Raw genomic sequence first — 22,924 nt, forward strand, 5'->3', positions numbered from 1 at the left:
GCCTTTTTCAGTACACAAGATTACCCTTCGGGGTATCGTCAGCTTGTGCGATATTCCAGAGGACAATGGAGAATATATTACAAGGGCTACCACAAGTCACCATTTACCTGGACGATGTCCTCATTACAGGAAAAACAAAGGCAGAACACTTGCAAAACCAGGAGGAAGGCCTTAGGAGGTTTTCAGCAGCAGGCGTGCACCTAAAGAGGGAGAAATGTGTTTTCCTAGCACCTCAAGTAATCTATGTGGGTACAAGGTTGACAAATCAGGGATACACCCCTTGGAGGATTGGGTGAGGGCAATTAAAGATGCCCCGGCCCCCACCACAATCCAGGAGTTAAGGTCTTTTTTAGGACTGGTGACATATTATGGAAAGTTCATACAGAGCAGAGCTTCCATCTTGGACCCCCAACACCAATTACTGAAAAGGGGCAAGCCTGGAAGTGGTCTGCCCGCCAAGACAGGGCTTTTCAAGAAGATAAAAGAACAGATTTCTTCAGAGAACGTCTTGGCACACTACGACCTGAGGAAAGAGTTGGTGCTCACTTGCGACGCGTCTCCATATGACGTTGGTGCAGTTTTGGCACACAGAGGGCAGAACAGACAGGAACGACTTATAGCGTTTGCTTCCAGGACGCTGGCAGCAGCAGAACGAAAGTACGCCCAAATCGAAAATGAAGGACTGGCTGTGATTTTCGTGGTGAAGAAATTTCACCAGTACTTGTACGGGCTGAAATTCATTATAATTACAGACCACAAGCCATTGTTGGGTTTGTTGAAAGAAGACAAAGCAATACCACCAATAGCTTCGGCCCAGATCCAATGCTGGGCCCTATTACTGGCGGCGTACCAGTATCAACTGGAGCATCAGCCAGGAACACGGGTGGCAAACGCCGATGCACTATACAGGCTGCCATTACTGGACGTCCCGCCATTAGTACCCAAAATAGAGGCAATGGTAATGACGTTACGTTTCCTGGACACACTTCCAGTGGCCACACAAAACATTTGTTTATGGACCCAAAGGGACCCGGTTTTATCAAAAATAAAACACATGGTGCTAACTGGAGAGATGGAAAGACTGGTCCAGGTGGAATTCCACCCTTACTGGAAGAGAAGAGAGCAGATCACCGTGGAAGAAGGGATCCTGCTATGGGGGGCTCGAGTAATAGTTCCAAGTCAAGGCCGTCGAGCCATACTAGCTGAACTATATCATGGGCACCCTGGAGTCTCAAAAATGAAGAAGCTGGCCAGAAGCTATGTCTGGTGGCCGGGCCTGGACACATACATAGCGGCATTGGTAGGTTGGTGCCAAGAATGCCAACAAGGGCAGAAGGTGCCACCGGCAGCCTCGCTGTACCCATGGGAATGGCTAGGTAGACCATGGTCACGACTTCATGTCGATTTTGCAGGCCCGTTTATGGGTTCAATGTTTTTTATAATAGTAGACGCCCATTCCAAATGGGTGGACATCTACAAAATGAACTCTGCAAATTCAACAACTACCATTGGAAAAACGCCGCACCTCGTTCGCAACTCATGGTATCCCAGAGGTGTTAGATTTGGATAATAGATCGGTTTTCACCAGCCAGGACTTCATAAAATTTATGAAGCCGAATGGCATTTGACACATAAGGACGGCACCATACCACCTGGCATCAAATGGTTTGGAGGAGAGAGCCGTCCAGACCTTAAAAGCCGGGTTGAAGAAACTGTCAGGCTGGATATTTGACTACAGAACAACCCCACATGCCACAACGGGAATAGCACTGGTGGAGCTACTCATGGGCAGACGACTCCAAACCCGGCTGAGTCTACTATTCCCAAATTTAGGTGGCAGATTAGAGCGACACCAAGAGGCCCAATGTAGGGGCCGCGACAACACTAGCCGCGAAAGGCAGTTCAACACAGGTGAAAATGTATGGGTCAGAAATTATGCGAATGGCCCCACATGGGTAGCAGGAACAGTCAAGGCCAGGACAGGACCTGTGTCGTATGAGATACGTGTGGAAAAACATGTAATAAAGAAACATCTGGACCAGGTGCGGGCCTCAAATTTGTTTCCTCCTCCGCAGCTGACTCAGACCAACATACCAAGGACCTTGGAGAGTCCTCCCCGACAAACTATTCACACCCCTCCGACACCACTGGTGAGGACACCGGACTTGGATATGGACACCGTGGATAATGCCGCAGCTGTACCCCTGCCGCTGGAGGACAGCATATGGACGATAAGGGAATAGTGTAAAGGGACTTTAGAAGGGTTTCACAGGACGGTGCAACATCGTGGGCCGAAGGGCCTGTACTGCGCTGTAATGTTCTATGTTCTATGCCCCTCAGGCGCTCACATCAGAAAAGACGGGCGGTTAGCTGTTGTACCCCCCTATGTCGGAGGCTGAAGTAGAGGAGCCGAACCCGGCGCAAAAACGAAGCAGGAGACCCATGAGTCACGAGGACCATGGTATCTCCTCGGACTTTGGGGGGGAGGGGTGTAATGACTTAGGCCAGGCCTTTGAGATTGACCAATTAGAATACAGGTTCCCTGATTAGTGGCCCAATCAAGGAACCCCTTCCTGTGTATATAACAGGGAGTGTCAGATCCTCTGCACTCCTGGTGTAGACAGCAGACTGAATGGTCATGGTTGTTCAGCTGTTGGGTTTGTAAATAAAAGGAATTCTGGTGAAGGTACTTCTGCCTCCGTGGACTTAGTACAGAGACTGTGCCTCAGAGTAAGAAGAAAACCTATGATAGTGGTGGAGGGATAAGAAAACTTAAGTGGTTTCATTGTAACTAAGTTGGACATGTGAAGTAGAAGTGTTGGTGGCTTAAGAAAAGTACTGGGCAGACAAGACTCAGTAAAACAGATATGCCAGTGGGGTTTATGTAATTGGGAAGAAATAATGGAAAAGGTATAACAGAGTGTACACCCTGTTCAGAGGTTGATGGATAAGCAGGTACCTGGCAGCTAACCTGGACGAGTACGCAACCACCGTCACAGACTTCATCAGTAAGTGTGTTGAGGACTGTGTACCAAAGAAGACAATACGGGTATTCCCCAATCGGAAACCCTGGCTCAACCAAAGGGTTCACTCCCTACTGCAGTTCCGGACGGAGGTGTTAAAGCCTGACGACCCTGACCTATACAAGAAATCCAGGTACGACGTACAGAAAGCCATCAGGGATGCAAAAAGACAATACCGCATCAAACTAGAGTCCCAGGCCAACAACACTAACCCATGATGACTATGGCAGGGCCTACACAAGATCACAGGCTACAAAGCAAGGCTAGGCAGAATATCTGGGGCTGGAGCAGCCTTACCCGATGATCTTAACAAGTTCATTGCCCGCTTTGAGCAGTCAGCCAATGTATCAGTGCCACCCGCTCCAACAGCCCTGGACACACCCAAACCCACTATTACAGCCTCAGAGGTAAGAGCTGCCTTCTTGAAAGTGAATCCACGGAAAGCAACGGGCCCCGACAGAGTCCCTGGACGAGCACTCAGAGCCTGCGCTGTCTAGCTGGCGAGTGTATTCGCAGATATCTTCACCACTTCACTCATCCGCTCTGAGGTCCCCACCTCCTTCAAGAAGACCACCATAATACCAGTGCCAAAGAAGATCAAGGTAGCCTGCTTCAACGAGTACCGACCGGTGGCCCTGACGTCTGTTATCATGAAATTCTTTGAGCGGCTAGTCATGAGACGGATCACTGCCAGCCTCCCAGACAGTCTCGATGTACTGTAGTTTGCCTATCACCGCAACTGGTCCACAGCAGATGCTATCTCCCCAGCTCTACAATCAATACTCACACCTCGACAACAAGGACACCTACATAAGACTGCTGTTCATAAACTACAGCTCCTCCTTGAACACCATTATCCCGACAAGACTAATAACCAAACTCCGCAACCTTTGACTTGACCCCTCCCTGTGCAGCTGGATCCTCGACTTCCTCACCAACAGACCTCAATCTGTCAGGATAGGCAACTGCACGTCCTCCACAATTGTCCTCAACACTGGAGCCCTGCAAGGATGTGTGCTCAGTCTTCTATACTCCCTATATGCACATGACTGTGTGGCAAGATTTAACTCCAACTCAAATCTATACGTTTGCGGATGACACGACTGTGGTGGGCAGTATCTCAAACAACAATGAATCAGACTATAGGAGGGGGAAAAAACCACTTGGTTGTATGGTGTACCGAAAACAACCTCTCTCTAAATTTCGGAAAGACCAAGGAACTGATCATCGACTTCAGGAAACCCAGCGCGACTCTCACTCCTGTCTGCATCAATGGCTCCGAAGTGGAGATGATTGATAGCTTTAAGTTCCTGGGGTCACCATCACCAACAGTCTGTCCTGGTCCATTCACGTTGATGCAATAGTCAAGAAAGCCCAACAATGTCTCTACTTCCTACGGAAGCTAAAGAAATTCAGCATGTCTGCATCGACTTTCACAAACTTCTACAGATGTGCAATAGAGAGCATTCTATCCGTCTGTATCACAGCCTGGTATGACAACTGCTCAGTCCAAGATCGCAAGAAACTGCAGACTGTGGTGAACACAGCCCAACGCATCACACAAACTTGCCACCCCCACATTGATTCTGTGTACACCTCTTGCTGCCTCAGGAAAGCAGACAGCATTATCAGAGACCCCTCCCACCCAAGCATTGCCTTCTTCCAGACCCTTCCATCAGGCAAAAGGTACAGAAGTCTGATGACCCGCGCATCCAGGCATAGGAATAGCTTCTTCCCCACACCTACAAGACTCCTCAACGACTCCCCCTCAGACTGATCTGTTACCTGATCTAGTGATCTGTAAGAACACTATTCACGACTCCTTATGCTGCTCTTGCTTTGTTTGGCCCCTTGTTCCGCACTGTAACCAGTCACTGTTTGTTGATGTACCATTTGTCAATGTACTTTGTTGATTATTCTTTTTTTCTACTATGTATGTACTGTGTATGTTCCCTTGGCCGCCAAAAAGTATTTTTCACTGTACTTTGGTACATGTGACAATAAAAATCACATCAAACCAGAACCTTTTAAGGATTTTATTTGTGAGGGTAATGTTTATTCGTGTGGAGTAGGTAAGGAAATTGAGATACAGGAGATTTCCAAGTTTGAGGAAATTGAGAGGGATACAGGAGCAAGTCAATCTTTTTTTAAAATAAATTTAGATTACCCAATTATTTTTTCCAATTAAGGGGCAATTTAGCGTGGCCAATACACCTACTCTGCACATTTTTGGGTTGTGGGGGCGAAACCCACGCAGACATGGGGAGAATGTGCAAACTTCACACGGACAGTGACCCAGAGCCGGGATCGAACCTGGGACCTCAGCGCCGTGAGGCGGTTGTGCTAACCACTAGGCCACCGTGCTGCCCGCAAGTCAATCTTTAATGATGAGTTATAAGGAGATATGTAGTTCGGAAGGAGTATTGCCAGAGAAGGTGGTAATATGTGGAATTAGTGGTGAGAGCAATACTGTGCCACTATATAAGGTAAGGTTAGCGAGTCGGGTGAAAAGTGGTGAGGTGATAGTAGGAGTAATAGAAAAATGGTCTTTTTCAGGGGTACAATTTACCCTTGGTAATTATATAGCTGGATCACAGGTGTGGGTGCAGCCTATTGTGGTTGAGAAGCCAGGTAAAGTCAAAACAACTGAGATGTTGTAAGAAGTATATCCAGTAGTGTTTCCTAATTGTGTGGTAGCCAGATCACAAAGCCACAGGTTGAGACAGGAGGAAGAGAACTTGAGGAGTGCCAATGGGGAGGCTGAGGTTCAGTTGCCAGAAACATGTTTGATCAGATGGTTGGATAGTAAAGAACAAGAAGAGTAAGTGGTGGATGGAGTGAATATCTCTAGTTCAAGCAAGTTAGTTGAATTACAACAGAAAGTTTCAGAGATAAAGCAGTTGTATCAGAAAGCAGCTACGAAAATAGAAACATGTGTATACTAGGATGTAGTGGAACTAAAAGGTTATATACATCAGGAAAAATTTAACTGGTGATGTTATTTTGTCCAGACAAGTGAAGACTGAAGGATAACCTGAAGAAAGGTCTATCAGATTAGAAAAAGCTTTTATCGGGTAGATGTTTGCAGTTGGGTGGAAGATTAAAACAAGAGGCTATAAACATAGCTTTGACAAAGAGTCATACAGACTCGAAACATTAGCTCCTTTTTCTCTCCACAGATGCTGTCAGCCCTGCTGACGTTGTCCAGTATTTTCTGTTTTTGGATCGTAAACCTATTGATTGTCACTAATAAATTCAACAGGATATTCGGGAAACATTATTTATCCAGACAGTGTTGACAGTTAGAATGTGGAACTTATTACCACATGGAAAAGTTGAGGTGAGATTCAGTTAAGTAGAAGCACATAGAATTTATAGTGCAGAAGGAGGCCATTCGGCCCATCGAGTCTGCACCGGCTCCTGGAACGAGCACCCCACCCAAGGTTAACACCTCCACCCTATCCCCATAACCCAGTAATCCCACACAACACTAAGGGCAATTTTGGACACGAAGGGCAATTTATCACGGCCAATCCACCTAACCTGCACATCTTTGGACTGTGGGAGGAAACCGGAGCACCCGGAGGAAACCCACGCACACACGGGGAGGATGTGCAGACTCCGCACAGACAGTGACCCAAGCCGGAATCGAACCTGGGACCCTGGAGCTGTGAAGCAATTGTGCTATCCACAATGCTACCGTGCTGCCCACTGATAAAGTAGAGGGGAATAAAAGGATATGCTGTTGAGGTTAAATGAGGAGGGGTGTTGGCAGTTCCTGTGGAACTCAACCATCATCATGGACTGTTGAGCTGAATTGCCTGTTTCTGTGCTGTAGATACTGTGTAATATTTCTGCATGTCTGTCACTGACACGCACATCTTGAGGAATGCATAAACCTCCGAGCCCCAAAACCTATTTCCTGTTAAAATTGTAGTCCTGCTTTCATGTCCATATTTGCTATTAAAAACCCCTCTGTTTTTTCCTTTATTCACGTGCATCATCTGGCCCACTGCATAGTGGTGAAGAGCAGCATTCCTGGTACTTGGTTTTCACACCCTAGCTTTGGTCACACAGAAGCTGTGATGATGATAACTAAGTGGAGATCAAGCCTGGTACCTTCTGATCTGTCCTAACTCGGTACCAATCTGGGTACTGCCACGTTGTTGGGTAGTGGTGTTTCTAAAACATAAATCTAAATTATTGCTAGTGGTGATGGAGAGGGTGCTGGTGTCCCTCATTTACTATCTGGCACAGTGATTAGCACTGCTGTCTCACAGCACCACTGTCCCGGGTTCAATTCCGGCCTTGGGTGACTGTCTATGGAGTTTGCACTTTCTTTGTGTGTCTGCGTGGCTTTTCTCCGGGTGCTCCTGTTTCCTCCCACACCCCAATGATGTGCAGATTAAATTACCATGGGTGTGTTGGTTAGGTGGGGTTACGGGGATAGGTCAGGAGAGTCGGCCTGGGTAGGATGCTCTTTCAGTGCAGACACGATGGGCCGAATGGCCTCCTGCACTGTATTGACGGGCAGAAGGCCTAGATTCAAGCAGGTTCTTGGAAACAAAGGAATGTAAATGTTGACTTGAAATAGTATTTCGGGCCGAACCTTTCTATTCCAGAATATTATGCTGTATATGGCTGATAGATAGAAAATCGATCAAAGTAAATATTAGGAATTGGAGATAAGAATTAATAAAGATATGTTGAAGAGAAGGAAAAGTAGTTGAACAGAAAATGGGATGGGATAGAAAAACATTAAAGCACAGACTCAAGGGAAACGCACAAAGAGTTTATGGAAATCACAGGAAAAGTTATCATTTTAAAACTTGCAAATGTGGACATCGCTAGCTGGGCCAGCATTTGTTGCCCATCATGGACTGCGTGGGATTTGAACCCGGGACCCCAGAGCATTACTCTGGGTCTTTGGATTACTAGTCCAGTGACAATACCACTACGCTACTGCCTCACCTTCATGGAAAGGGACCAAGTGCTGGCTAGATGGACTGAATGCATACAAGGACAACAGGCAAGAAGAAAAGCCAGCAATTAAAGAAAAACATGGATTGCCCAAAGTTCATGAAAGATGAAGTAAGAACAGCAATAAATAAGATGAAAAACAATAAAGCCAAAGGCCCATATGAAATAGTCACTGAACAAATTAAAAGTTTAAAAGACTTTGGAATAGGCCAGCCGACTCTCACCTTTAATGAAGTTTATGACATGGCTGAAATCTCAGCAGACTTGAATAAATCAGTATTTATTGTGCTTGCTAAAAAGCCCTGAGTAATTGATCGTGAGCTCCATCACGCTGTCAGTCTGATGAGTCACGCTACTAAGATCCTTCTTGGAGTGCTGATGGATAGGGCCAGGAGAAAAATAAAGCCAGAAATTTCAGCTCTTCAATCTGGTTTTGCGGAAGATAGAGGAATGAGAAATCCTATCCATGTGTATGTGCTATCAGAAAGAGACATAGAGATTTTTAAAAAGATGCATTCATGTGTTTTCTTGATTACAGTAAGGTCTTTGATAAAGTGAAACATGAAGAACTGATGAAAAAGTTAGATTATCTTGACCTTGATGGCAATGATCTTAGTGTGATAAGAATTTTTTGTTGGGAACAAATGCAGCTGTAAAAGTACATCATTTAAAAAAAATATTCTTATTAAAGAATTTCACTGATAAACACATCAACATCAAACAGCCCAGAAAGCCACTCTGACATAATAGTGTCATAATAATATATACTTTGTAAAAACCAACAAAACACCCCCCAAATGATCTTTTAACTCCCGCCAGCCCAACAAATAATCCCCAATAATGATAACCACCGCCTCCCGCTCCCTCCCTCCTTCTAACAGTTGATGGTTTTTCAAGATCAAAACAGTATTTACAATAATTTTACAACCACTGTAATTTTAACTATTATACACAGGGTGTATCTCGACTCCACCTGTCATACAAGGTTCAAAAGCTGAGGTCACAAGGTGATCAAGACAGATACAGAAAGAAATGGCTTACACAAGAAGAAAACCTCCTATTGAGAGTTGGCTGGACGTGGGGGTGGGGGGATGTCCAGTAGGTGCGCTCTTCTGTTGCCTGTTGTCCCTTGGTGTTCTCCCCTTTCCCTTGGTGCTTCACCCTTGCAACCCCCGCTTTCCTGTCCTTTTACTCCCCCCCGCCTTGCTCTTCCCCCCCCTCCCTTTCTCTTCTTTGTTTTATGACTTGCCCAGTGTCTGCGCCCACACCCCCCGCTTGCCTTAATGGCGCTGGCTATGAACAGGTCTTGGAACAAGTTGGTGAACAGCCTCCATGTTTTGTGGAAGCATTCCTCCAATCCTCTGATGACATACTTTATTTTCTCTAGCCTAAGAAATTCTGCCAGGTCGGCAGTCTTGGGTTGTGCTGCCGATCGCCAGCTGAGCAGGAGTGTCCGGCGGGCGATCAGGGAGGCAAGGCCATGGTCATCCGCTCCTCTCCCCATGAAGAGCTCTGGCTATTTTGATACCTTGAAAACCGTCATCAGTGGGCATGGCTCTATCCTCAACCCCACAACTCTGGACATGGCCCTGAAAAAGGACATCCAGTACCCGACAAGTCTGGAGCAGGCCCATAGCATGTGGGTGTGGTTGGCTGGGCCTCCCTGACACCGTTCATATTTGTCCTCCACCTCCGGGAAGAACCCACTCATTCTCGTCCTGGTTAGGTACACCCGATGCACCACTTTTAGCTGCGTTAGGCTCAACCCTGTGCACGTGGAAGTGAAGTTTGCCATGTGCAGTGCTTCGATGCAGAATCCTCCCCCTATCTCCCTGCCTATTTCTTCCTCCCACTTCCTTCTTGTCTTGTCCAGGGGTGAGCGTACCTCCTCCTGCAGTCATCCGTACATGTCCGCCCAGTTCCCATCTCCTAGCTCGCCCACAGTCAATAGCCCATCCAATAGTGCACATCCCAGTATCTTAGGGAATAACGTTGTTTCGTTGCGGAGGAAGTTTTGGACATGGTTATATCTGAATTTGTTCCCTTTTGGGAGCTGGACCTTGTCTATAAGCTCCCCCAGGGTAGCTACTCTATCCTCTATGTACATGTCTCTAACCATCAGTGTCCCCTCATCTTGTCTCCATCTTTTGAAGGAGTCGTCCATTGTCGCGGGGCTGAACTTGTGGTTTTTACAGATTGGTGCCATGGTGGACATCTCGGTCAGACCAAAATGATGTCACATTTGGTTCCACGTTCGAAGTGTGGCATGTACCACTGGGTTTTTTGAGTATTTGGTTGGGGGGATGGGAGTGTGGTCATCGCCAGTGCTCGGTGGGATGTCCCTGTGCAGAAACCCTCCTCCATTCTGACTCATTTTGCTTTTGGTTCCTTCATCCATCCCCGAACCCTTCCCGCGGTGGCCACCCAGTGGTAGAACTGGTGGCTTGGGAGGGTCAGGCCTCCCATGTTTCTCCTCCTTTATCGGACCGTCTTCCTCATCTTCGGTCTCTTCCTCCCCCAAACAAACGCCATGATTAGATTATCGGTTGTGGTGAAAAAGGCCTTGGGATGAAGATCGGGAGGGATCTGAAAAGGAAGCGAACTTGGGCAGCACGTTCATCTTGATCGTCTGCAGTCTCCCTGCCAGGCAAAGCAGGAGCAAGTCCCACCTCTGCAGGTTCCTTTGAATTTCCTCCATCAGGCTCATCCAGTTCCATTTGTGTCCAGTCATGGGCTATTTGGATCCCCAAATATCGGAATTTGGTCTGGGCCAGTTTGAACGGCAATCTCTCCAGCTCTGTTCCAACCCCCTGTGGGGAAGGAACAGAGGTTAAGTTTGTCAGGTTACGTTTACTCAGGTTTATTTTGTCATCCGAGAAGGTCCAAACTGCTTTAGGACTTTCATTATTCCTTCCATGCTGATCCGGGGGTTTGAGATGTAGAGGAGCAGGTCATCTGCATAGAGCTCTGTCTCCCGTCTGGATACCTCTCCACCGCTTCGCCGCTCTGAGAGCAATCGCCGGTGGTTCAATTGCCAGGACGAACAGTAGTGGGGATAAAGGGCATCCCTGCCTCGTGCCTCTGGAAGTATTAAGAGATGATTGAGTTTGTCTGTACCCTCGCCATGGGAGCACTGTACAGTAGTTTCGCCCACTATGACGTGAGCCCTAGTCCAAACCCAAACCGTTCCAATACCTCTGTGAGGTACTTCCATGTCACCCTTTTTTGCGCCCCGGATGGGGTTATGGTCACGTTCAGCAGACGCCTGATGTTCGCTGTTAATTGCCTGCTCTTGACAAAGCCTCTCAGATCTTCCGCGACTACCTCTGGCACACAACTCTCCAGTCGCCTCACGAGGGCCTTCACCAGGATCTTGATGTCCGTATTATGACCCACATTCTAACAGTCTTTGTCTTTTTTGGGGATCAGTGATATTGAGGCCAGAGCCAGCTTTGGTGGCCGGGTCCTCCTTGATAGCGATTCGGCAAACAACTCCCACAGGTGCGGGGCCAGTGCTGGCACAAATCGTTTGTGGAGGTCCGCAGGGAATCTGTCCAACCTCAGAGTCTTCCCCGCCTGCATGGAGTTGATGCTCTCCATGACTTCCCTCGGTTCTAATGGTGCTTCCAAGCCCCATTTCCCTTCTCCCCCGTGACAGGCATGTCTGTCGAGGGACTGCTTCATCTTCGAGTCTCCCTCCGGGTATTCAGAGGTGTACAGCTCTTGGTAGAAGGTCGCAAAAGAATTGTTAATCTCTGGCGCTGCGACTAGTCAGCAGTTCCTATCCTTCACCTGCGCTATTTCCCTTGTGGCTGTCTACTGCCTCAGCTGGTGAGCCAGCAGGCGGCTGGCCTTGTCTCCATGCTCGTAAAATGTTCCCTGTGTTTGGCTGAGCTGGTGCACTGCTTTCTGCACTGCTTTCCCAGTGGAGAGCAGGTCCAAGTCCATTTATAGATTTTTCATCTCCGCCAGGAGTTCTGCGGTCTGGGCCATGGAGTACCGCTGATCCACCTCCAGTTTGGAGTCAATCAGCTGTTGCTTAACCACCCTCTCCTTCCTGCCTTTAAGTGCCTTGCACACAATAATCTCCCCTCTTATCACCATCTTGAGTGCCTCCCAGAACGTGGAGGGCGAGACCTCCCCATTTTGGTTGCAGATTACATATCCATCGATGGCTTGCAATATCTGATTACAGAAAGCCTTGTCGGTGAGGAGGACTGTGTCCAGACTCATGGGGGCATTGAGCCCGGCCTGTCTCCAACCTCACAGTTGGGTCATGTGGAGCGTGATGGGGATTACTATGGAGGAGTGCTCTGCTGCTAAACGTGGAAGCACCGATTCCCCAGATACGAAGAAGTCGATACTAGTATAGACCCTTTGGACCTGGGAGAAAAAGAACTCCTTCTCCCTTGGGTGTGTGAACCTCCATGTTCCCATCTGCTGCTTAAAGGCATTTAGTTCCTTCGCCACGTTTGACTTTTTCCCTGATTTGGGGGTTTGATCTGTCCGTGGGTCCTGTGCGCAGTTAAAGTGCCCCCCCCCCCCCCCCCCGTAATGAGTTGGTGGGAATCTATGTTGGGGATTTCTGCCATTCTTTATGAAGTCAGCATCATCCCAGGTGGGGGCGTACGCATTTACAAACACCAGTGGTGCTCCTTCCAGGTTACCGCTAACCATGACCTACCATCCCCCTGGCTCCGTAACCATATTTGTCGCTGTGAATGCCATCCTCTTATTGAGCAATATGGCCACCCCACCCTCGCCCTCGTCCTGTAACAGGATTTGTATGTCTGTCCTACCCAGCTCTTTCTTACCCTCAGTCAGACCTTCTCCCCCAGGTGTGTCTCTTGGAGGAAGATTATGTTGGCCTTCATACTTTTCTGGATCTGTTTCACCGGGCTGTTAAGTACCCTGAGATTCCAGGTGACTATCCTGATGGGCATCTATCTCTTCTTCCCCCCCCCCCCCCCCCAACCCCCAAGCAGGGTAACCATACTTGCCTCGTGGGTGCCCCCCTGCACCCCGGGATTTCCCTTTGGGGGCCATTCTCCATGTTGATGTGCCCTTGCACTCTGGCGCCTCGCATTGTTTGAGGGCCATCCAAGATGGCCGTTTTGATGCCCTTATTCCTGCTGTCGCCATGTGTGACTTGCCTTAATCAGTATTCTGATGCACCACCCCATTCCTCTTTTGTTTCTGCACCTTTCTGCCTTCTCCCTCTACTTCCTTTTACTTACATTGGTTTGAAAGCGAGACAACTTTATCCTATGCGATTGTTCATTAAAGCCCATTCTCGTTGTTGTTGCTTTCCCAGTCCTTACCTATGCATGAACTCCTCTGCTTTAGCTGGTGCAGTAAAATAATGTTCCTTACCCTGGAAGGTTACCCACAGCTTGGCCGGGTACAGCACCCTGAACTGTACCTTACTATTGTACGGGGCTGCCTTGGCTGCATTAAATTCGATTTGGTCAGGTCTGTCCCAATGTCCTGATACACGCGAATTGAGTGCCGTTCTCAGTTACAGGACTGCGTGTGTCTTGCCCAGTTCAGGATCTGCTCTCTATCTTGGAACCTGTGTAGTTTGACAATGATGGCCTGTGGTTGCTCCCATTTTTCGCCTTGGCCTGATTGAACTGTGGGCCCTGTCTATTTCTGGGGGCTGGGGAAAGTTTTCCCCCCGATTTAGCTTGCGCAGTATCCAAACCACATACTCCGTAGGATTTCTGCCCTCGATACCCTCCGGCAGGCCCACAATGCGGAGGTTCGGGTGGCACAATCGGTTTTTGTGTTCCTCCACTTTTCCCTTCATGTTCCCTGGGTCGCCACCAACCTGGCCACCTCTGTTTCTAATGACGCGATTTGGTCCCCTTGGTCAGTCACTGGCATTTTGAGCTCCAGCACTGTTGCTTCCTGCGCCACCAATCACTGCTCCGTTTTGTCCAGCTTTCCTGAAGGGAGCCAGGGCATCTGTGGCCGCTACTTTCACTGTCACCATAATTTCCAGCTTGATCGTGCTCTACCTCGCTCCACATGTCCACTGCCCCAACTTTCCTCTCCTGGAGTCTGCTAGTTTTAACGTCTCCTCGCCTTGGATGGTTTGAGGGCATCTCTGTGCGTCTATGATGACCTTGGAGTAGGGTTGGGGAGGGGGAGATTTTTGTTAGCTTAGTGGCCTATATTCAGGCTAAATGTGCCAAATTCCAAATTTCCAGAGGTAAAGCTACCTTTCCTGAGTCCGTTCAGCACATCCCGCCACCAGAAGTCAGCTCTGCTGTTTCTAAGCCACACACAATTATCTTTTTTTTTAAATAATTTTTATTGAGAAATTTTGATTTTATACAACAATAACGCACCTTAGTAAAATACCGAAAATAACAATAATATTAACAATCATATACATTCGCCCCATCCCCATGAACAACCCAGCATTTTAACAACAACGCAAATTAACACACTATAAAGTTACAGAATAAACACTACAATAATGCACCCCCCCCCCCCCCCCCCCCCCCCCCCCGGGGTTGCTGCTGCTATTGACCCAGTTACCTATCTCTGAGCCAGGAAGTCCAGAAAGGGCTGCCATCGTTTATAGAACCCTTGTGTTGATCCTCTCAGGGCAAATTTGACCTTTTCCAATTTTATAAATCCCGCCATGTCACTGATCCAGGTCTCCACACTTGGGGGCCTCGCATCCTTCCACTGTAGCAGAATCCTTCGACGGGCTACTAGGGACGCAAAGGCCAGGACCCCGGCCTCTTTCGCCTCCTGCACTCCCGGCTCCACCCCAACCCCAAAAATCGCGAGTCCCCACCCTGGCTTGACCCTGGATCCAACCACCCTCGACACCGTCCCCGCCACCCCCTTCCAGAATTCTTCCAGTGCTGGGCATGCCCAGAACATATGGGCGTGGTTCGCAGGACTCCCTGAACATCTGGTGCACCTGTCCTCACCCCCGAAGAACCTACTCATCCTAGTCCCGGACATGTGGGCCCGGTGCAGCACCTTAAATTGGATGAGACTAAGCCTCGCACATGAGGAGGAAGAGTTGACTCTCTCCAAGGCCTCCGCCCAAGTCCCGTCCTCTATCTGCTCCCCGAGTTCCTCCTCCCATTTAGCCTTCAGCTCCTCCACTGACGACTCCTCCACCTCCTGCATTACCTTATAGATGTCAGACACCTTCCCCTCTCCTACCCACACCCCCGAAAGCACTCTGTCCATCGTCCCCTGCGAGGGCAGCAAAGGGAATCCCTCTACCTGTCGCCTAGCAAACGCCTTTACCTGCAGGTATCTGAACATGTTCCCCTGGGGAAGGCCAAATTTATCTTCCAGTTCCCCCAGGCCCGCAAACCTCCCGCCAATAAACAGGTCCCTCAATTTGCTGATGCCCGCCCTTTGCCATCCCCTGAATCCCCCATCCGTGTTCCCCGGGATGAACCGATGGTTGCCACCCAGTGGAGCCTCCATCGAGCCCCCTGTTTCCCCCCCGATGCCGTCTCCACTGTCCCCAGATTCTTAGGGTCGCCGCCACCACCGGGCTCGTGGTAACCCTCTTGGGGGAGAGCGGCAACGGTGCCGTTACCATGGCACCCAGGCTCGTACCTCTACATGACGCCATCTCCATTCTTTTCCACGCCGCCCCTCCCCCCTCCATCACCCATTTACGCACCATTGACACATTGGCTGCCCAATAGTACCCCAGAAGGTTGGGCAGCGCCAGCCCGCCTCTATCCCTTCCTCGCTCCAGGAACACCCTCCTCACTCTCGGAGTCCCATGTGCCCACACAAAGCTCAGAATACTGCCGGTCACTCTCCTAAAGAAGGCCCTGGGGATAAATATGGGCAGGCACTGAAAAAGGAACAAGAACCTCGGAAGCACTGTCATTTTGACGGACTGCACCCTCCCCGCCAACGACAATGGCAGCATGTCCCACCTCCTGAACTCCTCCTCCATCTGATCTACCAGTCTGGTAAAGTTATGCTTGTGGAGAGTCCCCTGGCCACTTGCACCCCCAGGTACCTAAAGCTCTCCCCTGCCCTCCTAAGCGGGAGCCTACCAATTCCTTCCTCCTGGTCTCCAGGGTGCACCACAAACACCTCGCTCTTGCCTAAGTTTAATTTATAACCTGAGAAGGTCCCAAACTCGGCTAGTAACTCCATCACTCCCGGCATCCCTCCCACCGGGTCCGCCACATACAGTAACAGGTCGTCGGCATACAACGACACCCTATGTTCCTCTCCACCTCGCACCAAGCCTCTCCACCTCTCTGAATCTCTCAGTGCCATCGCCAGCGGCTCGATTGCCAGTGCAAACAACAAGGGGGACAAGGGGCAACCCTGCCTGGTCCCTCGGTAAAGCCGGAAGTACTCCGACCTCCTCCTATTCGTGGCCACGCACGCCATCGGGGCCTCATATAGCAGCCTTACCCATCTAATGAACCCTTCACCAAATCCAAACCTCCCCAACACCTCCCATAGGTACCCCCACTCCACTCTATCGAAGGCCTTCTCCGCATCCAGCGCCACCACTATCTCTGCCTCCCCCTCAATCGCCGGCATCATAATGACATTCAGCAATCTCCGCACATTCGTGTTCAGCTGCCTTCCCTTCACAAAACCTGTCTGGTCCTCATGCACAACCCCTGGCACACAGTCCTCTATCCTGGTGGCCAGGATTTTTGCCAGCACCTTAGCATCCACGTTGAGGAGAGATATGGGCCTGTATGAACCACACTGCTGGGGGTCCTTGTCCTTCTTTAAAATTAACGAGATCAGTGCCCGTGACATTGTCGGGGGCAAAGTCCCCCCTTCCCACGCTTCGTTGAGTGTCCGCACCAGCAAGGGGCCCACTAGGTCCACGAACTTTTTATAAAATTCCACCGGGAACCCATCCGGCCCCGGTGAGCCACACACAATTATCTAACAGCCGCGCTCTCTTTTTTTGATTTGCGAATGATGGAAACAGTACAGCAATGTAATGTTTGGGGCTTTACCGTTCTTTGACACTGGGTCTTCCACGAGGCCCTTCTCAGTTGTAGTGAGCGAGCTGACTTCTCCCAGAATCCTCCTCAGTTACTTTTCTGTTGGATGCTCTTTGATTCTGGGTCCTCCATCCAAAGTGAATCCAAATCTACAGTGGTCTCATTAAGACAAAAGCCCAGATGACTGTGGGCAAATACACTCTCCGCTCTGAATCCCAAGTGAATGTTTGTGGATGTCTTCCCAGAATCGCCCAGATGATTGTCATGTGCGAGTTTCCAAACTCCCTAAAACATGCTTTAAAATCCTCTTTCATAATTATGCATTCCTTTCCTTTAGCAGGTTCAATTCATAAATCCAGACCAGGTTTTCCAAATTACACTGTTAAACAAAGCTTCCGCTCCACTTTTAACAGTGAATCCAGTCCAGGAGTTTACACCAACCCCTTTAGGATTTCTTTGTCTTGATAGCTGTACAAACTGTTCACAATTGCTTTGACTCTCAATTCCCAGACTGTATTAAAATTACATCATGCATTTCATCTATCTCTGAAGCCTGCTGTCCCACTTTAAATCTAGTTATTACCATTATCTCTTTAACTCAAAACACTTTGTTTACTCTTCCTTCATTCTTCTGACCAATACCTTAGTCTCTGTTCTCTTAACATCAGGTGTCTTAAACGTTCTTTCTGTCACAATTCCCTGGTTATCTGGATTGTATCTTGTCCCTTTGGAAGCTTGTATCTTTGCAACTCTGTTGTCCTGCCCAGAGTTGAGAGCTCTTCACTCCCCAGTGTCCTGTCTCTAACTGCTCTGGCTTCCAGTTACAACTAAGAACAAAGGAAAGCCCTTCCCTCTGGAAAGTGACCAACTTACTTCTACTGTTTACTCTTCAAGTCGTAGCCCTCTCTGAGCACAATAGAAAAACAGTTCGAACTGAACCAACCCCCACATATGCCACAGAATTCCTACAGTGTAGAAGGAGGCCATTCGACCCATTGTGTCTGCACCGACCCTCTGAAAGAGCAACCTACCTAGGCCCATTTCACTGCCCTATCCCCGTAACCCCACCTAACCTGCACATCTTAAGACTGTGGAAGGAAACCGAAGTACCCAGACACGGGGAGAAAGTGTAAACTCCACACAGATAGTCCTCCAAGGCCGGAATTGAACCCAGGTCTCTGGCGCTGTGAAGCATGTTTGCTACAAGTTTGCTGACGAAGCGACCATAGTGGGCCGGATCTCGAATAACGACGAGTCAGAATACAGGAGAGAGATAGTGAACCTAGTGGAGTGGTGCAACGACAACAATCTCTCCCTCAACGCCAGTAAAACTAAAGAGCTGGTCATTGACTTCAGGAAGCAAAGTACTGTACATACCCCTGTCAGCATCAACGGGGCCGATGTTGAGATGGTTAGCAGTTTTAAATTCCATGGGGTACACATCACCAAAAATCTGTCCTGGTCCACCCACGTCGACGCTACTACCAAGAAAGCACAACAGCGCCCATACGTCCTCGGGAAACTAAGAAAATTTGGCATGTCCACATTAACTCTTACCAACTTTTACAGATGCACCATAGAAAGCATCCTATCTGGCTGCATCACAGCCTGGTATGGCAACTGCTCGGCCCAGGACCACAAGAAACTTCAGAGAGTGGTGAACACAGCCTGCCTCCCATCCGTTGACTCCATCTACACCTCTCGCTGCCTGGGGAAAGCGGGCAGCATAATCAAAGACCCCTCCCACCCGGCTTACTCACTCTTCCAACTTCTTCCATCGGGCAGGAGATACAGAAATCTGAGAACACACACGAACAGACTCAAAAACAGCTTCTTCCCCACTGTTACCAGACTCCTAAACGACCCTCTTATGGACTGACCTCATTAACACTACACTCTGTAAGCTTCACCCGATGCCGGTGTTTATGTAGTTACATTGTGTACCTTGTGTTGCCCTATTATGTATTTTCTTTTATTTCCTTTTCTTTTCATGTACATAATGATCTGTTGAGCTGCTCGCAGAAAAATACTTTTCACTGTAACTCGGTACACGTGACAATAAACAGATTAAATCACCAGTGCTAACCACTGATATACATGATTTTGTTGGGCATGAATCTTAACTGTAGGTATTACCCTTCTAGACACAGAAACATTAAATTAAACCCACTTAAAACTATATCTTATTTCAAATACAAATATAAATCCCATAAAATTACCGTTATTTTCCTAACAATACACAGTGAAAAGATGAAACAGGCTCACTGACAATGAACTGTAATGGTGTCCTGGTCTACATGTAGTGTAGGTCACAGAAGATTGGAGAATATCTAATGTTGTTCCTTTGTTTAAGAAGGGTAGCAAGGATAATCCAGGAAATTACAGCCCGTTGAGCCTTCAGTTTGTGGGAGTGAATTATTGGAGAGGATTGTTCGAGACAGGATTTATTCCCATTTGGAAGCAAGTGGACGTATTAGTGAGAGGCTGCATGGTTTTATGAAGGGGAGGTCGTGCCTCACTAACTTGATCGGGTTTTTTGAGGAAGTGACGAAGATGATTGATGAAGGAAGGGGAGTGGATATTGTCACCATGGACTTCAGTAAGGCCTTTGACAAGGCCGCTCATGGCAGACTGGTACAGAAGGTGAAATTACATTGGATCAGAGGTGAGCTGGCAAGATGGATACAGAACTGGCTCAGTCATGGAAGACAGAGGATAGCTGCGGAAGGATGCTTTTCATTTATGGAGGGCTGTGACTAGTGGTGTTCCACAGGGATCAGTGCTGGAATCTTTGCTGTTTGTAGTATATATATTGTGGAGGAAAATGTAACTGGACTGATTAATAAGTTTGCGGATGATGCAAAGGTTGGTGGAATTGCAGCTGGCGATGAGGACTGTCAGAAGATACAGCAGGATATAGATTGGTTGGAGACTTGGGAGGAGAGATGGCAGATGGAGTTTAAACTGGACAAATGTGAGGTAATGCATTTTGAAAGGTCTAATACAGATGGGAAATATACAGTAAATGGCAGAACCTTTATGAGTATTGCCAGGCTGAGGGATCTGGATGTACAGGTCCACAGGTCACTGAAAGTGGTAAAGTAGGTGGAGAAGGTAGTCAGGAAGGCATATGGCATGCTTGCCTTCATTGGCCAGGGCATTGAGTATAAAAATTGGCAAGTCATGTTCCAGCTGTATAGAACTTTAGTTAGGTCGCACTTGGAATATAGAGTTCAATTCTGGTCGCCACCCTATCAGAAGAATGTGGAAGCTAGCTTGGGAGAGGGTACAGAAGACGTTTACCAGGATGTTGCCTGGTATGAAGGACATTAGCTATGATGGGAGGTTGGTAAACTTAGTTTGTTCTCACTAGAACGGCTGAGGTTGAGGGGAGACCTGATGGAAGTCTACAAAATTATGAGGGGCATGGACAGAGTGAATAGTCAGAAGTTTTTTTCCAGGGTGACAGAGTCAATTACTAGGGGACATAGATAAAGGTGCGAGAGGAAACGTTTAGAGGAGATGTGTGAGGGATGTTTTTTACACAGAGGGTAGTGGGTGCCTGGAACTCGCTTCCTAGGGAGGTGGTGGAAGCAGGTCCGATAGTGGCGTTTAAGGGGCGTCTTGACAAATACGTGAATAGGATAGGAATAGAGGGATTACGGATCCCGGAAGTGGAAAGGTTTTGGGTTCGGCGGACCGCATGGTTGACGTAGTCTTGGAGGGCCAACGGGTCTGTTCCTGTGCCATACTTTTCTTTGTTCTTTGTAGTGCCAGAACCCAATCACCAATCTTCACAGTGCCACATTAGTAAACTTGTACAGGGTGAGCGGTAACGGTGGAGTCATGGCAGGTATTGATGTAATGTCACTTTACGACTATCTTGGCATAAACTGGTGCAAAGTTAAAATCCTTTAAGTTGGATGCCTACATTCACTTTGGGTAAAGTTTCATGCACATGATCAATTACTACCCATACACCTTGTGTATTGCTTATTTCTTTCTCTCTCCGATTCCAGAGTATTCAGTTCCCAGCTGAGGGTGTTATGTAAAAAGTACCCACCTCTCATAGTAGAACAGTCCAAAGAGCTGCTGGAATTTTGTGGAGCAGTCAGCAACATCATCAATAAGGAGAACTTCTTCACCCATGTGGTAAGGAATTCCACAGGATAACCCTGCTTATTGACTCATTCCAGACCAGTGTTTGTCCTATAGTAACACTGAAGTATGTTTAGACAACAATTTGTGTATGTTGCCAGTATCTAGTACTCCTCCCGATGACATTTATCTAGCGAGTATCTGAATTGTAATGATCAGTAGGGTACCACGTTTAGACTCCATTCTGTGCAGAGTTAGCTGATCTCAACACCGGTGTTACAAATGGCTTCTGAGCATTTGGATTATGGAGAAGAACATTTACAATAGTTTCCATTTTTGATTGCTGTCCAGAATTTCATAGTGATGCAAAGGGAGACAGTGGCGGGGTGATAATATCACTGGCCTAGTAATCCAGAGGTCGGGGTGAATGCTGTGGGAACACAGGATCAAATCCCACCACTGTAACACTGGTGAAATTTACATTTAATTAATTAATCTTCAGTTGCAAGCTTGTCATGGTGACCATGAGGTCTATCAGCGATTATCATTCATACCTGGCTGGTTCACCAGTGTCTTTTATGGAAGGAAAACTGCTGCCCTTGCTCAGTCTGGCTTACATGTGATTCCACAACAATGTGGTTGACTTTGAAATGGCCTAACAAGCCACTCAGTTGAACCATACTGGTGAAGAACAGTCAAACCAGATGGCCTGCAATGGTTCAAGAAGGCGGCTCACCGTCATCATCTCGAGGACAATTGGGGATAGACAATAAATGCTGGCCTGGTCAGTAACATGCAGTCAATGACAGAATAAATGGTTTTAAAATGGTGAAACCATTGTAGAGGTACAGGTGCTTTACAATCACTCAAGTTACAGCACTTTGAAGCATAGTCACTTGTAAAGTTAAAAGCAGTTGTTGTTGGAGTGTTGGTATCGGGGGATTTTGAGGGCCTGTGTTCTCTTCCTGTTGATGTTTGGTCTTCTGATATTTGCATGTACATGTGCAAAATGCCTTTAATAAATATATATATTTTTAAAAAGCAGTTGTCTGATATAAAAATAACTCAACATATGTACATAGTTTTATATAACATAATAACAATATAATATGTGGTAAGCTTTGTGGTTTGTTTGATTAGGAAATTCCTGGGCCATTTAGGTGTTCAAACAAGCGGTCACTTTTTTGTCAGTGAAGAGTTGTTGCATTAATGCCAAGTATGTAAACTGAGCAATAGTTTTGTGCTTTCAGGTATGGGCTGTCGGGGAGTACATGTCCTTGTCATATGATAAACGCTGCACGGTTGAACAAATCACCAAGTTCTTCGAAACTCTGGAAGCATTGCTTTTTGAGATCACCCAGCTCCGAGCCTCTGCCTGTGTCCCCAAGTACTCACCATGGGTTATCACTGTTCTCATGACCACACTGGCAAAATTGGCATCTCGCAGCCAGGATCTGATTCCAAGGTATTCTGTTTATTTCAATAATATATCCAAAGGGCTGGTAGGAGAGATGAGGCCATCTTCTCTTACAATTATTGACTCATAGAATCCCTACAGTGCAGAAGGAGGCCAATCGGCCCATCGAGTTTGCACCGACCATCCAAAAGAATACCCTGCCTAGGCCCACTCTCCTGCCCTATCCCCATACTCCCACTTAACCTTTGGACACTAAGAGGCAACTTGGCATGGCCAATCCATCTAACCTCTACCCTGCATATCTTTGGACTGTAGGAGGAAACCAGAGCACCAGGAGGAAACTACGCAGACATACAAACTCCACACAGTCACCCACACAGTCACCCAAGGCTGGAATCAAACACGACCCCAGGGGCTGTGAGGCAGCA

The 22,924-nt window shown here is 47.8% G+C and overlaps 1 protein-coding gene across 2 annotated transcripts in view; it reads left to right on the top strand.

Moving 5' to 3' along the window:
- Positions 1-22,924, top strand: part of ap5z1 (adaptor related protein complex 5 subunit zeta 1) — a 91,542-nt gene that overhangs the window by 63,696 nt on the left and 4,922 nt on the right. For both annotated transcript variants that reach the window (XM_038820150.1, XM_038820149.1), the window contains exons 15-16: positions 21,001-21,133; positions 22,330-22,544. In XM_038820150.1, coding sequence (XP_038676078.1) covers positions 21,001-21,133; positions 22,330-22,544 — 348 coding nt within the window. The remainder of the gene's footprint in view (positions 1-21,000; positions 21,134-22,329; positions 22,545-22,924) is intronic.

Source organism: Scyliorhinus canicula, chromosome 15 (assembly GCF_902713615.1).
Source record: "Scyliorhinus canicula chromosome 15, sScyCan1.1, whole genome shotgun sequence".
In the NCBI taxonomy this organism is placed as follows: domain Eukaryota; kingdom Metazoa; phylum Chordata; class Chondrichthyes; order Carcharhiniformes; family Scyliorhinidae; genus Scyliorhinus; species Scyliorhinus canicula.